We start from the raw sequence: 18,466 nt of genomic DNA on the forward strand, positions 1-18,466 counted from the left end.
ATCATGCCCACGTTGGGTCTGATATCTCTTCATATCAGGCCCAATGTGGGCCTAATATCTCCCCATATCAGGCCCACCTGATATGGGAGATATCAGGCCTAGTAACAACAAAAAATAAAAAATAAAAATAAAAAAGAAATAAAGAGAGATTTAGGGTTTTCAAAACCTCTGGTCCACCACTAGGAGTGCCAAAAATAACAATGGATACCATATTTTCATTCCTTGTAATTTTAGAAATTCATAGAAACTGAAATAGGTACAATCGGAGCTTTCTAGGTCAATCAGTGGGTTTCGGTCAAAACCCACTGATGGACCTAGAGAGCTCCGATTGCACCCATTTCAGCTTCTATAGATTTCTAAAATTGTAAGGAGTTCAAATATGGTGTCCATTATTTATTTTGTCTTTTTATAGATATTAACAAGCAAAATCAAAGAATCGACATAAAAGCCCACGTTGGGCCTGATTTGAGTCTATATTAGGCCCAATGTGGGTTTTCTTGCCGATTCTTTGATTTTTGCTTGTTAACATATATAAAAAGCCAAAATAAATAATGGACATCATATTTGAACTTCTTGCAATTTTAGAAATCCATAGAAACTGAAATGGGTGCAATCGGAGCTCTCTAGGTCCATCAGTGGGTTTTGACCGAAACTCACTAATCGATCTAGAAAGCTCCGATTGTACCCATTTCAGTTTCTATGAATTTCTTAAATTACAAGGAGTGAAAATATGGTGTCCATTATTATTTTTGGCACTCCTAGTGGTAGACCAGAGGTTTTGAAAAACCCTAAATCTCTCTTTATTTCTTTGTATTTTTTTGTTTTTTTATTTTTTGTTGTTACTAGGCTTGATATCTCTCATATCAAGCCCACATTGGGCCTGATATGGGGAGATATCAGACCCAACGTGGGCATGATATCTCTTCATATCAAGCCTAAACAAAAAAAAAAAGAAAAAAAAAAAGAAGAGAGATTTAGGGTTTTTCAAAACCTCTGGTCTACCACTAGGAGTGCCAAAAATAATAATGGACACCATATTTTCACTCCTTGTAATTTTAGAAATTCATAGAAACTGAAATGGGTGCAATCGGAGCTTTCTAGATCGATCAGTGGGTTTCGGTCAAAACCCACTGATGGACGCTCCGATTGCACCCATTTCAGTTTCTATGGATTTCTAAAATTGCAAGGAGTTCAAATATGGTGTCCATTATTTATTTTGGCTTTTTATATATGTTAACAAGCAAAAATCAAAGAATCGGTAAAAAATCCCACATTTGGCGTGATATAGACTCAAATCAGGCCCAACGTGGGCCTGATATGGAATGATATCAAGCCCACGTTGGGCCTAATATGATTCCATATCAGGCACAACGTGGGCTTTTATGTCGATTCTTTGATTTTGCTTGTTAACATCTATAAAAAGTCAAAATAAATAATGGACACCATATTTGAACTCCTTGCAATTTTAGAAATCCATAGAAACTGAAATGGGTGCAATCGGAGCTCTCTAGGTCCATGAGTGAGTTTTGACCGAAACTCACTAATCGACCTAGAAAGCTCCGATTGCACCCATTTCAGTTTCTATGAATTTCTAAAATTACAAGGAGTGAAAATATGGTGTCCATTATTATTTTTGGACCAGAGGTTTTGAAAACCCTAAATCTCTCTTTATTTCTTTTTTATTTTTTATTTTTGTTGTTACTATTTCCCATATCATGCCCATATTGGGCCTGATATGGGAGATATCAGGCCCACATTGCCTGATATGAAGAGATATCAGGCCCAACGTGGGCATGATATCTCTTCGAAAAAAAAAAAAAAAAAAGAAAGAGAGATTTAGGGTTTTTCAAAACCTCTGCCAAAATAATAATGGACACCATATTTTTCCTTGTAATTTTAGAAATTCATAGAATGAAATGGGTGCAATGGACTTTCAGATCGATCGAGAGCCCGATCACCCATTTTATTTTCTATGGATTTCTAAAATGCAAGGAGTTCAAATATGGTGTCCATTATTTATTTTGACTTTATAGATGTTAAATCAAAGAATCGGCAAACATCATTGGGTGGAATCATATCGCCCAACTTTCGATTCTTTGATTCTTGCTAACATCTATAAAGTCAAAATAAATAATGTACACCATATTTGAACTCCTTGTAATTTTAGAAATCCATAGAAACCGAAATGAGTGCAATCGGAGCTCTCTCCATTTTAGTTCCTGTGGATTTCTAAAATTGCAAGGAGTCCAAATATGGTGTCCATTATTTATTTTGACTTCTTCAAATGTATTAAAATGTGATTAAAGATTGATTAATATTATTTCTATATTGAGGAGAGAGAGAAGTGAGAAATATAATGAAGAAAAGAAAAACAATAGAAAAAGTCAAATTATCATGAGGGTAAAATAAGAAATGCTTTTAAAAAAGTGCGCTTTTTGGTAAATACCAAAATAGTGTATGTCTTTTGGTAAATTCAGATTTTTAAGTGCGCCCTTTGGTAACTTGCCGAATGATATAATATAATAAAATTTATTTAAATATAAATAATAAAAATATAATAAGAGATTGAATAAAATAAAGACCATTGGATTGTCGTGCTTTTCCTCGGCATATCTCATACATGTAAGACTACAATTTTTTAACGTGTGCTACAATAGTTGATGTAAACAATACGTTGCAATAAATATAAGTAGTTTTTAGTATTATACTAGATTTGAAATAAGAGTATAATTAATTGACCCTGCAACAAGGGAAATTAGTAAAAACTCTATTTTTGTTATTATAATCTTAAATTTAAAAATCTTCAAAATACTCATAAAAGTCGAAACAAACATCTAAGGTCATTTTACTCGAGTAAAAAAAATTACATATCATATTCCACTAGATGACTAATGATATCGTTAGATAGGCGATAGAAGGATAGAATGATAAAAACCTTAAAAAAATCATAATTGCTTAAATATCAAAGATATATATATATACTCAGACATATGAGATATATATCAAACGTGTATATATATATATATATATATATATATAACATGTTCGATGCACATTTCTGAGCGACCCTCATAGGTCTAAGCGCCCGGAGTCATCCCCGAGCACTGAACTCCCAAAAATGAATTAAGACATCCGAGAGTGACTTTGGGCGCCTAGACCTATGTTGCCCAAGAATATGTACCGAACAAGTGTGTAGGGTAACAAAACTCTATATATATACACACACATATGCGCGCGCGCACTATATATATATATATATATATATATATATATATATATAGGCACCCAGATTCATTTTGAGGGTCCGAGCGCCTGAGGATGACTCCGGACGCCCGAACCTATGAGGGTCATCTAGGAATGTGCATCAAACAAGTGTGCAAAATATTATTATTATTATTACATTCCAAAACTTATATAAAGTTGCTATGCACTGAGAGATCTAGAAGCAATGAGATAAAACTTATCTTTCAATTAAAAGATCAAAGCAAAGGAATGTATCTAAATATTTGTTAGAAAAAAAAAAGTTCATGCATCAATACCTAAGATTGAACCAATTCTTCTATTTGATTGAGGGGAAATTTCTATAACAGTGATTACAATGGCCAAGTATTCACTATAACTGCAAAGTGCATATGTTTCCTCATTAAAACTTATCAAGATCTTCAGTGAACAAATCCTAATCAATGGGCAAAAAGAATTTGAGAAGTTCAATTAGAAAAGCATCACCATTTCCATCAAAATTGCTTGCCTAACTCAACCTTCTTCACAAGTCGAACAGTGTTGTGGAAAATTGAATCCAGTATTCCTGCAACCTGATACATTTTGGGCAGAGGTTCAGAAAAAATGGTTGAGTTCAAGCAAATTAGAAATGTGAGAAGATCGGTTATGAGGAAAAGGAGCCAACCGTGAATACGCCTCCAATGATGGCACAAATGTTGGTGATGAAGTGGGAGAAGGATTTTGGGACTTCAGTTACCAAGACCTGGCATTGAAATCAAGTTGGGATGGACTGTACAACTGTTCTTTCTAAAATAAAGGTTAGTAACAATAGCTAACCTGCATGGGAGACGGCTCGAAATGGAATTTGGCAACGGGGATGTAAAGACTATGCACCAAACTACTGTGGGCTGTGTACTCGTACTCCTCCAGCAATTTGTATTCTTGTGAAGATCTTCTTGACACTATTTCTGTTTTTACGACTTGGAGATAGTGTTCTATCTGCAAATAAAGAAAAGCAAAAACTTAAATTCACTGCTACAAAATTTAGTATGTTTTAAGCTAAACCATTGAAGGTTGCATCAAAATTGCAAGAATTCTAAAGAATAAATAATACTTTAGAGCAACTGACATGATATTATTAAAACTTACAGTAACATTATCGTGTGCATGATCATGATGAGTAATGTATGATTGTCCCATCAACCGATCATGACTTGCACCGAGATATGGTGTTAGTCTCTTCACTTCTGACATCATCCTGGTTGAGAGCTTTTTTCCAAATGAAAATTGTGAAACAACATGCGAGACATTTATTTGAGATGGATCGAAGGAGTGTGCTCCCGAGTGAGCTGAGAAAACAAGATTACCAGGAACCTGAATATTCAGAAAATAAAAGAACAGTCAAGTCCAATAATATGTTGCAAAATTCAATCTATTGAGAAGGAAAATGCCAGCGCATAAAATTTAAATACAACGTACAAAAAACAAATAGTTGTATAGTTTCACTGAAATTGATGCAATTATGAAAAAACAGATGAAAGACAAAAAATGTAAACAAGCTTGGTTTCTAGCATATTATAACTGTCTGCAAGTGCAATGATTAGCACCAAAACTATCCACTTGCTTGAACCCAAGGATTGCTACCTAGTCCACATTCATTGATTGTTGAAACCAAATATTTTTGATTGCTTGATTTCAAAGATCCATCGGAGAAGCTTAATTACCTTCTTAACACGTACAAAACCTTCTATTCTACATCCACTAGTTAATGGTGCAGGACGTTTTGAGTGATTAGACTTATCCTCCAATGCTCTTGGCATAGCAGCAACAAAAGCTTCCATGGCCTAAAATTGCCAACTAAAAAGTCAGTGCATAAAGAAATAGATTATTGAGTTAACTTTTGTACACGTGGAGCACCAAAGGAATTAATGTGAAATGTGAAATAATGGCCTAGCAGCAACAAAAGTTTCCATGGCCTAAAATTTAAAGTCAGTGCATAAAGAAATAGATTATTGAGTTAACTGTCGACTCATTCATCAACCAAATGCAAGAAATAAGTGGTACCGCTACTAAGCTGTCTGTGTCACGCTCTCCATAGTAAGATTCATGCTCATGATGTCCATAGCTTTCCCTGTGTCATTTGCAATGTAAAAGAAACTACAGAAATATATTAAATAAACAGTTATTCCTCAGTTTTTAAATGAATGTTTTAGCATTTAAATTTGAAAGAACTATTTCAGAGTTGGTTTACATGGTGAATAAGAAATATATTTCTAGCTTTGTCAAAATTGCCACATGTATGTCAATAGTACATATTACATTAAGCTCATCAAAGCATGGCCAATGTCCACTCCCTGGGATGGTAGCGAATCAAGTGCCTACTTTTTTGGGAATGACCCAATCCCATTTAAATGTCTGCTTTGGATGATAAATTAGTATCTGAATCTGCTGGAACCCAATTTAAAAAGGGTACCCGCGGATAACCGAACTCGATTATCAGGCATAATTATAGGGCACTTACCGACAACAATTATCGTGTACCCATTATCATCCCTTTCCTCTCCCATTATAATTTCAAGAAACTACTTCCAATTAAAATAATATAACATACCAGCATTCCTGGTATTTTGGATTTTAAAAATTCAATGATATAAACTACACAGCCACCATGAACATGACAACTCCCACTCAGTTACAAATTTGAGTTACATATAAAGGGAGACGAGGATATTTAGAAAGCAACTATGACCAAAGATACATGAAAAAAGTTTGATAAGACATTAACTTACTTAACATCATTCCCTTTCCTGAAAATTCGGATAGATGGATAGCCTTGAATATGGTGCCTGCAATAGTATACTACTTATTGTATCTTCAGAGCAAAAGAGGTGAGACAGTATGTGAGCTGAAAAGCATTAGCACTGAAAAATCTAACAAATAAGTTCTTTGGTTGGAACCGTCCTTTTGTAAATGAAGCCATCTTTGTATAAAAGCATCAATGCATGTAAAAAAAAAAACTATCTTCTTGTACTCATCTAATTACTGTTAAACTTCAATACTACTGGAGTTTGATAAATCATACAGAAGTAGAGGTGTTTAATCAAGCAGAAACGAAACATCATATGGGGATGTTTGTATTAAGTCAAAAAGATCACTTCGTATATAGAACCTACAATTTTAATTTGGCTATCATGGTATTTTTTTATAAAGAACAACTGCTCAAATAAAAAATACCTTCTACATAAGCCCGGTTCTTGAGTGCAATCCACCTTTCCTAACAATATTCGTCCGTCCATCTCAGGATCATACCTAGAAATGGTAAAGTCCAAGTCCATAGGGAATGGCTTTTTCAACAAGAACTTAGGCAAGATTGGAAATGAGAGGACTAGTAGCAATACCTTTCCTTCATTATTTTCGCTGCTCTCTCCCATGATGGTTTCTGAAACAAATTATGAAAACATAAACAAAAAACTGAAGGTAAATAGAGACCTTTGATGCCATTTATTAAAGAAACATGTGCCTATAAGTGACCAATAGAAAAATTAATCAAGAAACTTTCACAAATAAGAGTAATATTATCAATATGAAAGGTAATATAACTCCAATCAAAAGTCATTCAAAGAATTGGACTAGATATCTGCTGAAGATGTGAGCATCTATCTCCATTGTTAGATTGTTCATGCTCATACCATATCTAGTAGAATCCGTCCTTCATGCTAGCTAACTAACTAACTAACTAACTAGCTAACTATATATATATATATATATATATATATCCAATGAAGTTATAGCACTAACTACCAAAATTGCTGTAGAAAAAAGGCTACTACGGTAATACAAAGTTACAAACGTTGTTCTACGGTCCAGATAGGGATGCAAACTAGTAAAACATCATCTTTGAAAGAAGGCAACTACCTGTAATCAACATTGTTCTATGGTCCAGATAAGGATGTAAACTAGTAAAACCTCATCTTCAAATGGATACATGACAGACTCTAAGTCCAGCTACTCACAATTGTCAATTACATTTCTAGCTCAGAGTTGTACAGTTTGTTCACCAAACAAAGATAATGCTCACAATGCTAGTATTATCTATACTGGTAGTAATCATGCATTCTATTGAAGTTTCGACAATAAAACGTTACCAGTCGATTGCTCCAGGAACACCAGGGTGCAAAAAAATTGACAACTAGGATTGAATACCTGGAAAAGAGAATGGAGTTGTGCATAAGGAGATTGCTACTGTTATTATTCACAATCATATTTGCTCAACATGCATCATAATTTTATAGTTCAAAATAAGTACTTCTTAGATTCAAATATTCATTACACAACAGAACATCATATCAACATTTAGCTGAATCAATCTCTTGGATGCACAAAGCTCCCAACCTACTCCACATATCATCCTTCACTATCACCTATAAGGTTCACATATATGAAAATTTTGTATGGGAGAACTTGGAAGTTGAAACTGTCTTACCAAATAAAGTTGGATAGTTATGTAAAAAGAAACAGTTACCTAGATGTTAGACAAACCTTGTGACTTGAAGCATTTTAAATCTGATCATAAAAAATCTGCTAGCTTCAGTTTAATCAATTTTTCTGATGGGGTAATTAGCTTTTATATTGCATGTTCAAGGAGTTCTGATGTCATGTGTATAAAAGTAAGCTAAAATTTGAATCTCATATAACTAAAAAATGAGCAGAAAGTTTGATGTTAAATTCACAAGTTCTCTTACCGGTGTGAATATTTTTCGAAATTCTCCAAAGTCAACGAATCAGAGCCTTCACTATCCTCTTCAATATCATCCCCATGTTTATTTATCACAGGGATTGGTCCCGAATGAAATTCAGATCCAGTTGATACCAGGTTCGGATCTATAGAAAACTTGCGAATTGTTTTTGTAATATTTAACCTGTTCTGCAAATTGGTGAAGGTTGAAAAAGTTTAAATGCAAACACAAAGATCACATACTACTGTGTATCATTGTTTTAGTATTTCTAAACAAGATAATAAAAAATAAGGTGATTGATGTGGCACTAAACCATGTAAAGGCCCAGCTGGTGTGGGAAAATCAAGAGAACTATTGTATTTAGAATTCACCAGTCTTTGTGAATCAAGCGAGGGAACCCCAGAGTCTCAGAGATGACTTCCAGATACCATCACAATCATATACATACCCCACAGTCCTATCGGCCTAGTGTCATTATGTTCAAGTTCCAATATGTCTCAATAGCCAGTAGACCCAAAATCCTCTTGATGTTCAAAGGGATGATGAGGCAAAAAAGACCTAAATCCCTATGATGTGCATGCCATGATGTTGCATAAACATTGTCAAGTAGAAATGTATTTAATACGTTTATTGCCATTACAAGTTAATGAGAATCAGAATCCACAAAAAGTAATGGCTGCAAATGATGAGTAAAGAAACTTACTGTTCCCAGTACATCGCTCACATCAACAGATGCAAATTCACATGATAATGCTGGGAAGCTACACAGGAATTAAATATTGAATTGTCAGACAAGTTAAGCCATAGATGGAATAAAAAAAAATATTAATGTAGAATTGTAGATAAAGCACTTATGTTATAGAGACATAGCAATTAGCAGTATCACAAAGTCAACTGGTCAACAAATAAGACGTTAAGAACCAAAAGTGTCAAGCAATAGTAGATTCAAGCAAGGATTAAATTTCCCATTAAATAACCATTTCAGTAGTGATTTTTCAGCTATCCTGGTGGTATATTTAACCAAAATTCCAGCATCTTTCAAGAACATATTTTTAAAGAAAAAGAAAACCAATAGCTAATTTAATATTCATCAGAGAGGTATAAGTCCAACTCAGACTTGATTTTTTTATTCCATGGCTTTGAGTGAAAGGTTAGCCAATTACTGAGAGATCATATAAGCCTATATCTTATTAATCTAAGAACTATTGCTAGTATTAAGGGAATAAGAAGTCAAAACTAGAACACCAGCTGATCATTTATGTAAGAGATGGATGATAACCAGGATCCAGAGGCACAATAGAAACCTTTCATCTTTCTTAGTGCAGGAAAGTAAAAAAGAAATGCAACATCCAGATTGTTAACCAACAAATGTGTGAATGAGAATCAAATTTGTTACACAAATTTTCATAAAAACAGAAGGCGGCTCAACCTTATGTTAAAATCAATTCGCAAAAACTCGCCATCTGAACTTCTATCAACAATTACAGATGTCAATGTGCTCACTGTCAAATAATTGTTTAGCTCCTGAAATAGAAAATTGAGACATAAATATTGTAGAGAACGTCCACAAGTATGATATAAAAAAAAACATTCTTTGGTAAATAAACAAATATCTAAAATATTTAATTTATATAGTGCATTTTTAAATTTCATTGCTGTATACACTATTTGTGTTGAACGTTGAAGAAAATGAAGAAAGTACAAGAAGTGGCTTGTTCGAAAAACCTTATGAATTAGTAGTTGTTCAAAATCCCTTACCTTTTGATTTATAACTAGAAACCAGGAAGTTAACTTTCCAAAAACTAAAATTTTCTTCAAAAGGGCATCTAATCATTTCATATCTTTCCTAGTTGGCTTTCCTCTGCTTTCATTATTTCATAATTGATCAAAGCATAGTGTGACGTCTAAACGTTTAAGTCAAGTTGATGAAATATCAAAGGAGTTGTTAGAATATAGATTCTTTTTTTCCACAGTGGTTAGAATTACCATGGATGAAATAATAGTAGTCAAATTCATCGGGATTGAACCCCAAGAGTTACTGAATCATGAAACATGACAGAATAACATTTATTTAACTTCTTAATCATTAAAATTGCAAGCATAATGATTTCTTCATAAATATAAAAAAGTACAACAACTAATTGCGCAAAAATAAATTGACAAGGAAAAATGGCAAACCATTCCAAACAAAAACATGATGAAGAATGCTGCTATGATGGATAATCCTGCACCAGAAAGTGATGCCTCCGTCAAATCTCGGGGTATTTTCCTGAAGTGTGAAAGGAGGTTTTAGATACTCAAGTCACTTATAATGGTTTCTTAATGAGGTATCTCCTCTTCCATGCCAGAATAGGAAACAAAAATAATGATTCAAGTAGACATGACTAAGCCAAATTAATTGCATATTTACAATCTCATGCACAATATACATTTTATCTGAATGAACCAATAACAACAGCAGCCAAGCCTGATCCCACTAGGTGGGATCGGCTATATGGATCATTTTACGCCATTGAGTCATATCTCCTACTATATCATCATCTATACTTAAATAAATTATCTTATTTTATTGTTGCTAACCAAGTTTTTTTTTTGTCTTCTTCTTTCTCATTGATATGCGTGTTTGTCATAGTTTCACATCACCTAACTGGAACATTTATTGGACTTCTGAGTACATGCCCGTACCATCTTAAACGTCTCTCGAAGTTTTCCCTTAATATATGCAACTCCAACTTTCTCTCTAATACTCTCATTGAGTCATTTCTTATTCTGTCCATTCTCGTAGGTCCAGACATTCATCTTAACATCCTAATCTCTGCAACTCTCTTCTTCTACTCATGTGCTCAAGTCATAGCCCAACATTTAGCAGCTCCATATAACATAGCAGGTCTATCTGTGGTTTTGTAGAATTTTCTTTTAAGTTTTAAAGGTACTTTATGGTCACATAAAACACCCGACGCTCTCCTCCATTTCAACCATCCTGCTTATATTCTATGTAAGACATCTCTCTCAATCCCTCCATCATTTTACAAAAATGATCCTAAATATCTAAAACTCTCGGTTCCAGGCAACTTATCATCTCCTATCTTAACAATTGTCTCATAATGTCTAATATTGCTAAACTTAAATTTCATATATTCTATCTTTATTCTACTAAGGCTAAAACCTTTCCCTTCTAGTATTTCCCGCCAAGATTCTAGTTTAGTATTTTCTCCTTCACGTGTTTCATCTACCAAATCAATATTATCTGTAAACAACATGCACCACGGTACTGTGTCTGTAAACAACATGCACCACGGTACTGTGTCTTGAATGTGTGCAGTGAGTTCGTCCATATCTTTATTGGAAATGTTTCAGTTACTCCGCATAAAGTCTTTACTCTAGTTGTTATATCCTTGTACATATTTTTAATTAGTTCAATATATGTTAAGCTAACACCTCTCTTTTTTAGAATTCTCCATATAATTTCTCGGGACTATCATAAGTTTTTTCTAAGTCAATAAATATCATGTGTAAATCTTATTTTTGTTCCCGATATTTTTTAATTAATTGTTTAAGAAGATGTATAACTTCTATTGTTGACTTTTCAGGCATGAATCCAAATGATTTTCGATCACCGTGTTCTCCTTCCTTAAACTTTTTTCTATTACTTTTTTCCAAAGTTTCATGTATGACTCATTAGTTTAATACCCTTATAGTTTATATAATTTTGTGCGTCTCCCTTGTTCTTATATAAGAGAACTAGGCTACTTACCCTCACTGATTAGGCATTTTATTTGAATGGAGATTTTACTAAAATACTGTGAATTTGAGATAAGAAATCTAATTTCCCTTCTATAATCACAAACAAAGATACAAAAAAGTGGTCAAACAATTAGTATTTCATGTTGCATATCAATCACAAGCCTTAAGAATGAATGCTTTCATTGGAAAATTAGTCCTTTAAGGGGATTACAGGATTCATGGCCTTGTAATATTAAGCAAGGCCTATTGAATGACTTATTTCCAAATACATACAGTTAAGGTAATTTTGAATTCATATACCTACTATTAGATTTTGGCTAGTATCAGTATTTGTAAGATCAAAGTTTTACAAGACTATGGAGGTGCCCCGTGGTTTCATGTCATCATAAACACCAATTGCTCATGACCTCTTAAAGCTTCTGTGACTTAATCTCATGACACGCCTGGTTTCATTTTATGTCACCATCAGTTAAGGAATGTCCCCAATTATCATATTTCATCCAATTAACTGATCTCTTCCCATTACATTTTCTTTAATTTTATTTTCTCATACAGTTATTTCTAAAATACATTATTACTATAAGTTAGAAACATTAATAAATTAGCTGAGTGAACAAATTTTTGACTAAAGCAATATTTGAAATGCATATGCTCATGCAATGCTGTTAACAATTCATATGGATACATAGTATGGTACCATAGAAAGCCTTTCAAATAATGACAGATGGAAATATCATATTTAAACATTAATGGGCCCTAACTATCAGTGAATGAAATAGGATTTCCAGGATTCCAATTCAGGTTCGTACATTTTCAGGGCAGACCAGTCATTGAAGTAAGGAACTAGTGCTACATACACTTGATGATAGATAAATAAACCAATAACATATTGCTAAGGCTTAAAGGTGCATCATCGTGTATGATTCAGGGTCATTTAGTTTGATAAATTAAGCAAGCTTGTTGCTTGTGAAGGAATCTAATCCAAGAAAAATTCAACAAAACAGTAGAGTTAATGCTTGAAGCTTATAAAACTTGTGAGGGTCTACATTTCTTCCTACTCCAAACTTTGACTAACTATAACATACATGTCAAATAAACTAGTATGATCAAAGTGCACCAAGTTGATTCATTTTCGTAAATGAGAAATTCTAAAACTTGAAATGTGATGATCCCAGTTTTGATGAACGAAACAGCCTTATACCAATTCGGTCAAAGTCCACCAAGTTAGCTCATTTTCATGAGTAAGAAAATTCATGTGCTAATCTTAGTTAAATGAACCAAAAAGTTATGGCTTAAAAAAAAGAATTAGCATCCCAGTGTCAGCCGTAAATGCCTAAAATAAACTTTGTCTGACAACTGAAAACCGCCCACAGAGAACTAAGACTCTAACAACTCTCCCAAGCATAACGTATTTGTAGCAATCGAAATGACGGTTTCCAGAACATTAATTAGAACACGGAAGAATGCATAACTTATAAGACCGTTTCGTTTTAAGCTTCATAAACCCGATAGGCAACTAGCGCAGTGGCTCAACTCAATGTCCACGACCGACAATTGCGGCCCTAAAAATTCCACTGCGCCTTCTCCATTTCCTCATCCACGAATAACAGCCGCGCAAAGATTCCACTTTGCCTACGGAAGTTCATCGCAGATGACCTAAGAATCAAGACACGACAGAAGTAGGCAATCGACTAGGTGCAGCAAGAGAGGATCCGAGAGATCACAACAAGAATCCACCCGAATGCGATACAGTTCGGTGGAAGGGAGGATAGATCCATGGAGTAGTAGGAAGAGGAATGAGAAGGCCGAACCTGTAGAAATCAACGGATTTGAGCTTGCTTGCGGAGATCATGGCTCCGGCGATATCGAGATCCGTGAATACCTCGCGAAATCCAGTAGGGTTTGCGGTTCGCTGATCGAAAACGCGAGCGCGATGAGATCTCGAGAGCTCCCTTTCTCCTTCCGCTTTCACAAAATATTTAATACATTCCTTTTACCATCGCGCATGCAGGGCCCCCAGTGACCGAATTTAGAATAAATGAAAATTTAAAGATTATGTTGCAAAAATAATTTACCTGTTTCTATTTTTTTATTTATCTATTTTTAATTATTACTTTTTTAAGAGCCAAACATCTTTATAAATAAATATAGTATATGATAGATGACATTTTGATAACAAGTAATTTTATTCTTAAAATTTCTTCTCTAGAAATAGAATACTAATTGAGATTTAAATTGAATATAAAAAATGTAGTTAGAACTTAAATTTTCTCCAAAATATTATTAATTGAAATATATTTTTAAAATAATTAGAATATCTTATATAATGGAAGAAGTCTAATAAGTGTTAGTGATGGAGAAGTGCAATAGTTGTTGACAATGATAGAAGTTTAATAAGTGTTGACAATGAAAAAAAAATCAAGCTGTTTAGAAAAAGCAAAATATAAAAAAAGGAAACAAAGTAGATCAATGATAAATAATAATAAACAATTAATAGAAAGAAAAATCAAATCGAGCAATGCCAAGAGGTCTAATTTTGTATTGTTTCCATTGCTGTACTTTCATTGTATTACTTTTGTCATCTTATCTTTGTTTTGATAAGAAAAGATCTTTCATGAAACCACTTATAGGCAGTGTTAGCATTAGGTGTGTTTCATATCTATGTTTTGATGTATATATCTACTACATTCTAATTTATAGACATGCTCGTTTAATCAACTAAGTTGGATAAATCGAATGAACCAATTTGACACAACAAATCAAATAGATAAGGAACTTTAACTAGAGATTGCAATGACTAAAAAAATCATAAGGATGAGTCCCTTGAAGCATGAAGAGTCATCTTATCCATCAGTAAATTTTGTCCAAAATGAATTGAAAGACTAAACGATCTCTAGTTGATATGAAACTAAATCCTATATATTTAGCTAGCTCTTCTATTTATATTTATGCCCTCAAATATCAATTTCACCTAATATATTGAGAGCAATACTTTTTTAAATACAAATTATTTTTTTAAAAAATATATTAGTGTTTAAAAAATTATTGCTCTCAATATATCGAGTCAAATTAACGTTTAAAGATATAAATATAATCAGGAGAGATAGATGAATACGTAGGAACTAGTTTCATGTCAATCTGAAGTCAGTTGGTCCATCAACTGATTTTGGATAAAATTGACCGATGGACCAAATGATCTCAGATTGATATGAAACTAGTTCTTATGTATTCATTTACTTCTCCTAATTATATTCATATCTTCAAATATCAATTTGACTCAATATATTGAGAACAATAATTTGACCTCTGATGAACAATAATTTTTTAACATGAATTAATTTTTTCAAATATATTCATGTTCAAAAAATCATTGTTCTCAATATATTGAGTTAAATTGATATTTGAGAGATATAATCAGGAGAGATAGATAAACATATAAAGATTAATTTTATATCAATCCGAGGTTGTTTGATATATCAATTGATTTTACCTAAAATTAACTTTGATAAAGCTTAAAAAATAAGGAACAATTTGAAGCTCACAATGCTTTAACTTTTGGTAAAATCTTATGCATTGGTTTTTTTTTAAAAAAAAAACTAATAAGATCTTTCAGCTTTATAAGAGAAACAGACAAGAGCAGTCGTCAAAAAATACTCTGCACAAGAATAAAATGGTTGAAAAACAATGGTAAGAAGAGTCTAACAGATTTTGGAGATGCTTACATCGAAATTACATCTCCCATGGAAAGAACGATGAATCAGTTGAACCTGAGAACAAGCAAACATCATACAAACAACTAGCGAATACGGATGGATCCACGATTAAAATTGGAAGAGTTTGAATTTAATTAGGTGGGTTGGGCTTTGAGTGTGAAAGGAGTGGGCTTTAGTGGGCTAAGTAAAAAGTTTACATAGGTTCTAAAAAAAGGGCTAGGTGAAGAGTCCAGATTTAAGATGGAATAATAGCTTGAGCAAGATGATGGAAGCATAAATGCTCTGACTTTTACAACGTAGAAAATTTCAAATCAAATTCCTGACTGTGCAACCACGTTTCGGACCGAGCAAGACAGAAACAGAATCTCAGTAATAGATGAGTTTTGTGTTGTGTTAGAATCCTCTCGATTAATGAGATTGGTCTAACAAAAGATCTAGTTAGCTTGTTTGGCATGCCAATGACTTGAACTAGGGGGGTGACGGTGTGATGATTCAGGTCATGTCTCCTTTAGATTCTTGACACGTCCCTTCGTCTATCAAAACCCCCCTTTAGGTTAGTAGATGCATCTCCTTAAGTGGTAGGTGCACCCGTTTATGCAATACTTGCAATCCTTCGGGTGATACATGCACCCTTTCAAGTGGTACATATATCCTTCTGGTGGTAGACAGAGACGGATGATAGTGTGAGTTGTACTGGGCTGTAGCCCAATGCTGTTTCCCAGTAATTTTTCTTATAAAGGTTTTAGATTTTTTTTTTATAAAGGTTTTAGGTTTTTTTTTTCTTTGTGCGACAAATATCTCCAGGGCGATGGGGCGAGTCAGGCGACGAGACGTGTCAAATGACAAGGTGAGTGAGTCAGCCGACGAGGATGCCCACCGCAGTCTCAAATCTCAGGTTCTTTTTTTTCTCTATCCACTCATTTTTGTCTTTTGTATTATAGGTTTAAAATTGTGAACGGTGTGATCTTAGTTGGATATCGAGTCTTGGTTACTTTGGATTTTAATCTCAGAAAAGTTAGTTTTTTTTTTATAATTTTATTATTTTCTAATATGAGTTAGATCCATTATTATTTTAAAGTTGCTCTCTTTATAAATTAGGTTATTTTTAGGTCCATAACTTTTAGGATTTTATTTTAGAATCTCAAGATATTCTCATATAATTCATTATACTTTCGAGCCATTGATTAACTATTATTTGTTTATTTATATAACTATTATTTCATTACTTATTTAGAGATATAACTTGAACTATTTTAAAATGGAACATAAATATATTATAAAGAAAGGAAAGATATCCTTTTTCTTTAAAAAGAGAGATCATCAAACTAGTGAAAATACTTCAATTTCTACTGTCCCTATAATGTAACATCAAACTAGTGAAAGTCTTCTAATTTTTAGTATCCAAATTTCTACTATTTTCTCTCCAAGTAACGAAGTCATCTTCTACTTGTATTTGTTAGTGCGGTTAGCACTGACAGTCTAACTCAGGTTTTGATGAATGACAAAGTAGGTTAAGTTAGTTTCATAGTGATCTAACACTTTGACGAAGTGTGCAGGAGAAGCCCAGCTAGGTCGACGGGCCGACCGGATAGTTGGCATGAAACTCAGCTAGGTCGACGGGCCGACCGGATAGCTGGCACAAAGACCAACTAGGTCGACGGGCTGACCTGATAGCTGGCAGGAAGTCCAAACTTATCAACGGGCTAACCGGATGTCTGGCACGAAATCCAGCTAGGTCGACGAGCTGCCCTGATAGTTGGCACGAAGTCCAGACGAGTCAACGGGCTGACCGGACGTCTGACAAGTAAGTTAAGATAAGTCACTAGAGGGGAGTGACTTGGTGAGGACGCGTTTCCCATTCGAGGGAACAGTAGGCGTCAATCCAACTTAGAACCATTTCGGGAATCTAAGTTGAGATCGTAACTAGATTCTGGTCTCGGTAAGACGGAATCTAATTACTACTCTTTTACTATAATTGTGCTAACTTCTATTTTGCAGGGTAGTATAACTTTTATTTTGTCTCGGACTAATATTTTCTTGCAGGAGAAGGACTTTTTAGAAGATGATGGTCAGAGCGCCCGGAAGGGATCCGGGCGCCCGAAATTGATTCAGGCGCCCGAAAGGAAAAACTCTATCCTGTCGCAACGAGGAGCGCGCTGATTGGCCAGACTTACGTCACGGTCCGGGCCCCCGAAAGGGATCCGGGCACCCGGAGCATCCTATATAAGGAGGTCTCACCCTAGAGCAAACAACAACAACGTCTTCCAACGACTGCTCTACTACGCTGTGCTCCTACGACGCTGCAAAGCCTCTCCGACAAACTGCGGCTCAAGCTTTGTTTTCTTATTGTTGTCGGTATTTTCCTTATAATAGTTCTTGTACTTACTATTGTAATCAATTTTTGAATTATTAGTGATTGCCCAACGAAAGCACTCGATGAATGCGGGCCTTGGAGTAGGAATCGACCAAGGCTCCAAACCAAGTAAAATTGGTTCGTGTTAGCATTGTTTTGTGCTTTTTCCATTGCGTTAATTCAAAATTTAAATCGCTATTCACCTCCCTCTAGCGAGCTCTACGATCTAACAAGTGGTATCAGAACAGGTACCGCTCTAATTTGGTGCAACCACCAATCAGATAAAAGGGGTGGATTTTTTTTTAATTTTTCGGCTTTAAGTTTTTTGAAACAATCCAAATTGGTATTGTTGCCTTTTTGGACCTTTTTTTCATAGCAAGTTAAACTGAATTGGTGCAACATCAATTCAGTCTTAAACTTTATTTCTTTCTCCCACACTGCTAATTCACGACCAAGTCTTGGGATTTCTTTTTTCTTATTTTTTTTTGTGCAAGGTAAAATGTCTCAAATCGAATGTTTCAGCACAATCCGTCCTCCTCTATTCAACGGTGATGATTTCCCCTACTGAAAGAAGCGAATGGAGGTCTATCTGAAGACCGACTTTGACCAGTGGTTTAGCGTCACCAGAGGATACAAGGCGTCGGTCGACAACTCCGGAAATCCATTGGACCCGGAACAGTGGAATCCGGACATGAAGAAGA

General features: G+C 34.4%; 1 protein-coding gene across 1 annotated transcript; it reads right to left on the bottom strand.

Moving 5' to 3' along the window:
- Positions 1-3,540: 3,540 nt before the first annotated feature.
- On the bottom strand, positions 3,541-13,707 carry LOC121968972 (protein disulfide isomerase-like 5-4). The gene is made up of 15 exons (XM_042518991.1): positions 13,511-13,707; positions 10,134-10,224; positions 9,385-9,479; positions 8,659-8,716; positions 7,962-8,143; positions 7,365-7,422; positions 6,618-6,658; positions 6,454-6,528; positions 6,009-6,065; positions 5,284-5,350; positions 4,944-5,063; positions 4,369-4,593; positions 4,057-4,218; positions 3,905-3,982; positions 3,541-3,812 (listed from the first exon to the last, which is right to left on the bottom strand). The coding sequence occupies exons 1-15, from the start codon at positions 13,549-13,551 to the stop codon at positions 3,735-3,737; spliced, it is 1,428 nt and encodes a 475-aa protein (XP_042374925.1). The 5' UTR covers positions 13,552-13,707; the 3' UTR covers positions 3,541-3,734.
- Between the last annotated feature and the right edge of the window lie 4,759 nt (positions 13,708-18,466).

Source organism: Zingiber officinale, chromosome 1B, assembly GCF_018446385.1.
Source record: "Zingiber officinale cultivar Zhangliang chromosome 1B, Zo_v1.1, whole genome shotgun sequence".
In the NCBI taxonomy this organism is placed as follows: domain Eukaryota; kingdom Viridiplantae; phylum Streptophyta; class Magnoliopsida; order Zingiberales; family Zingiberaceae; genus Zingiber; species Zingiber officinale.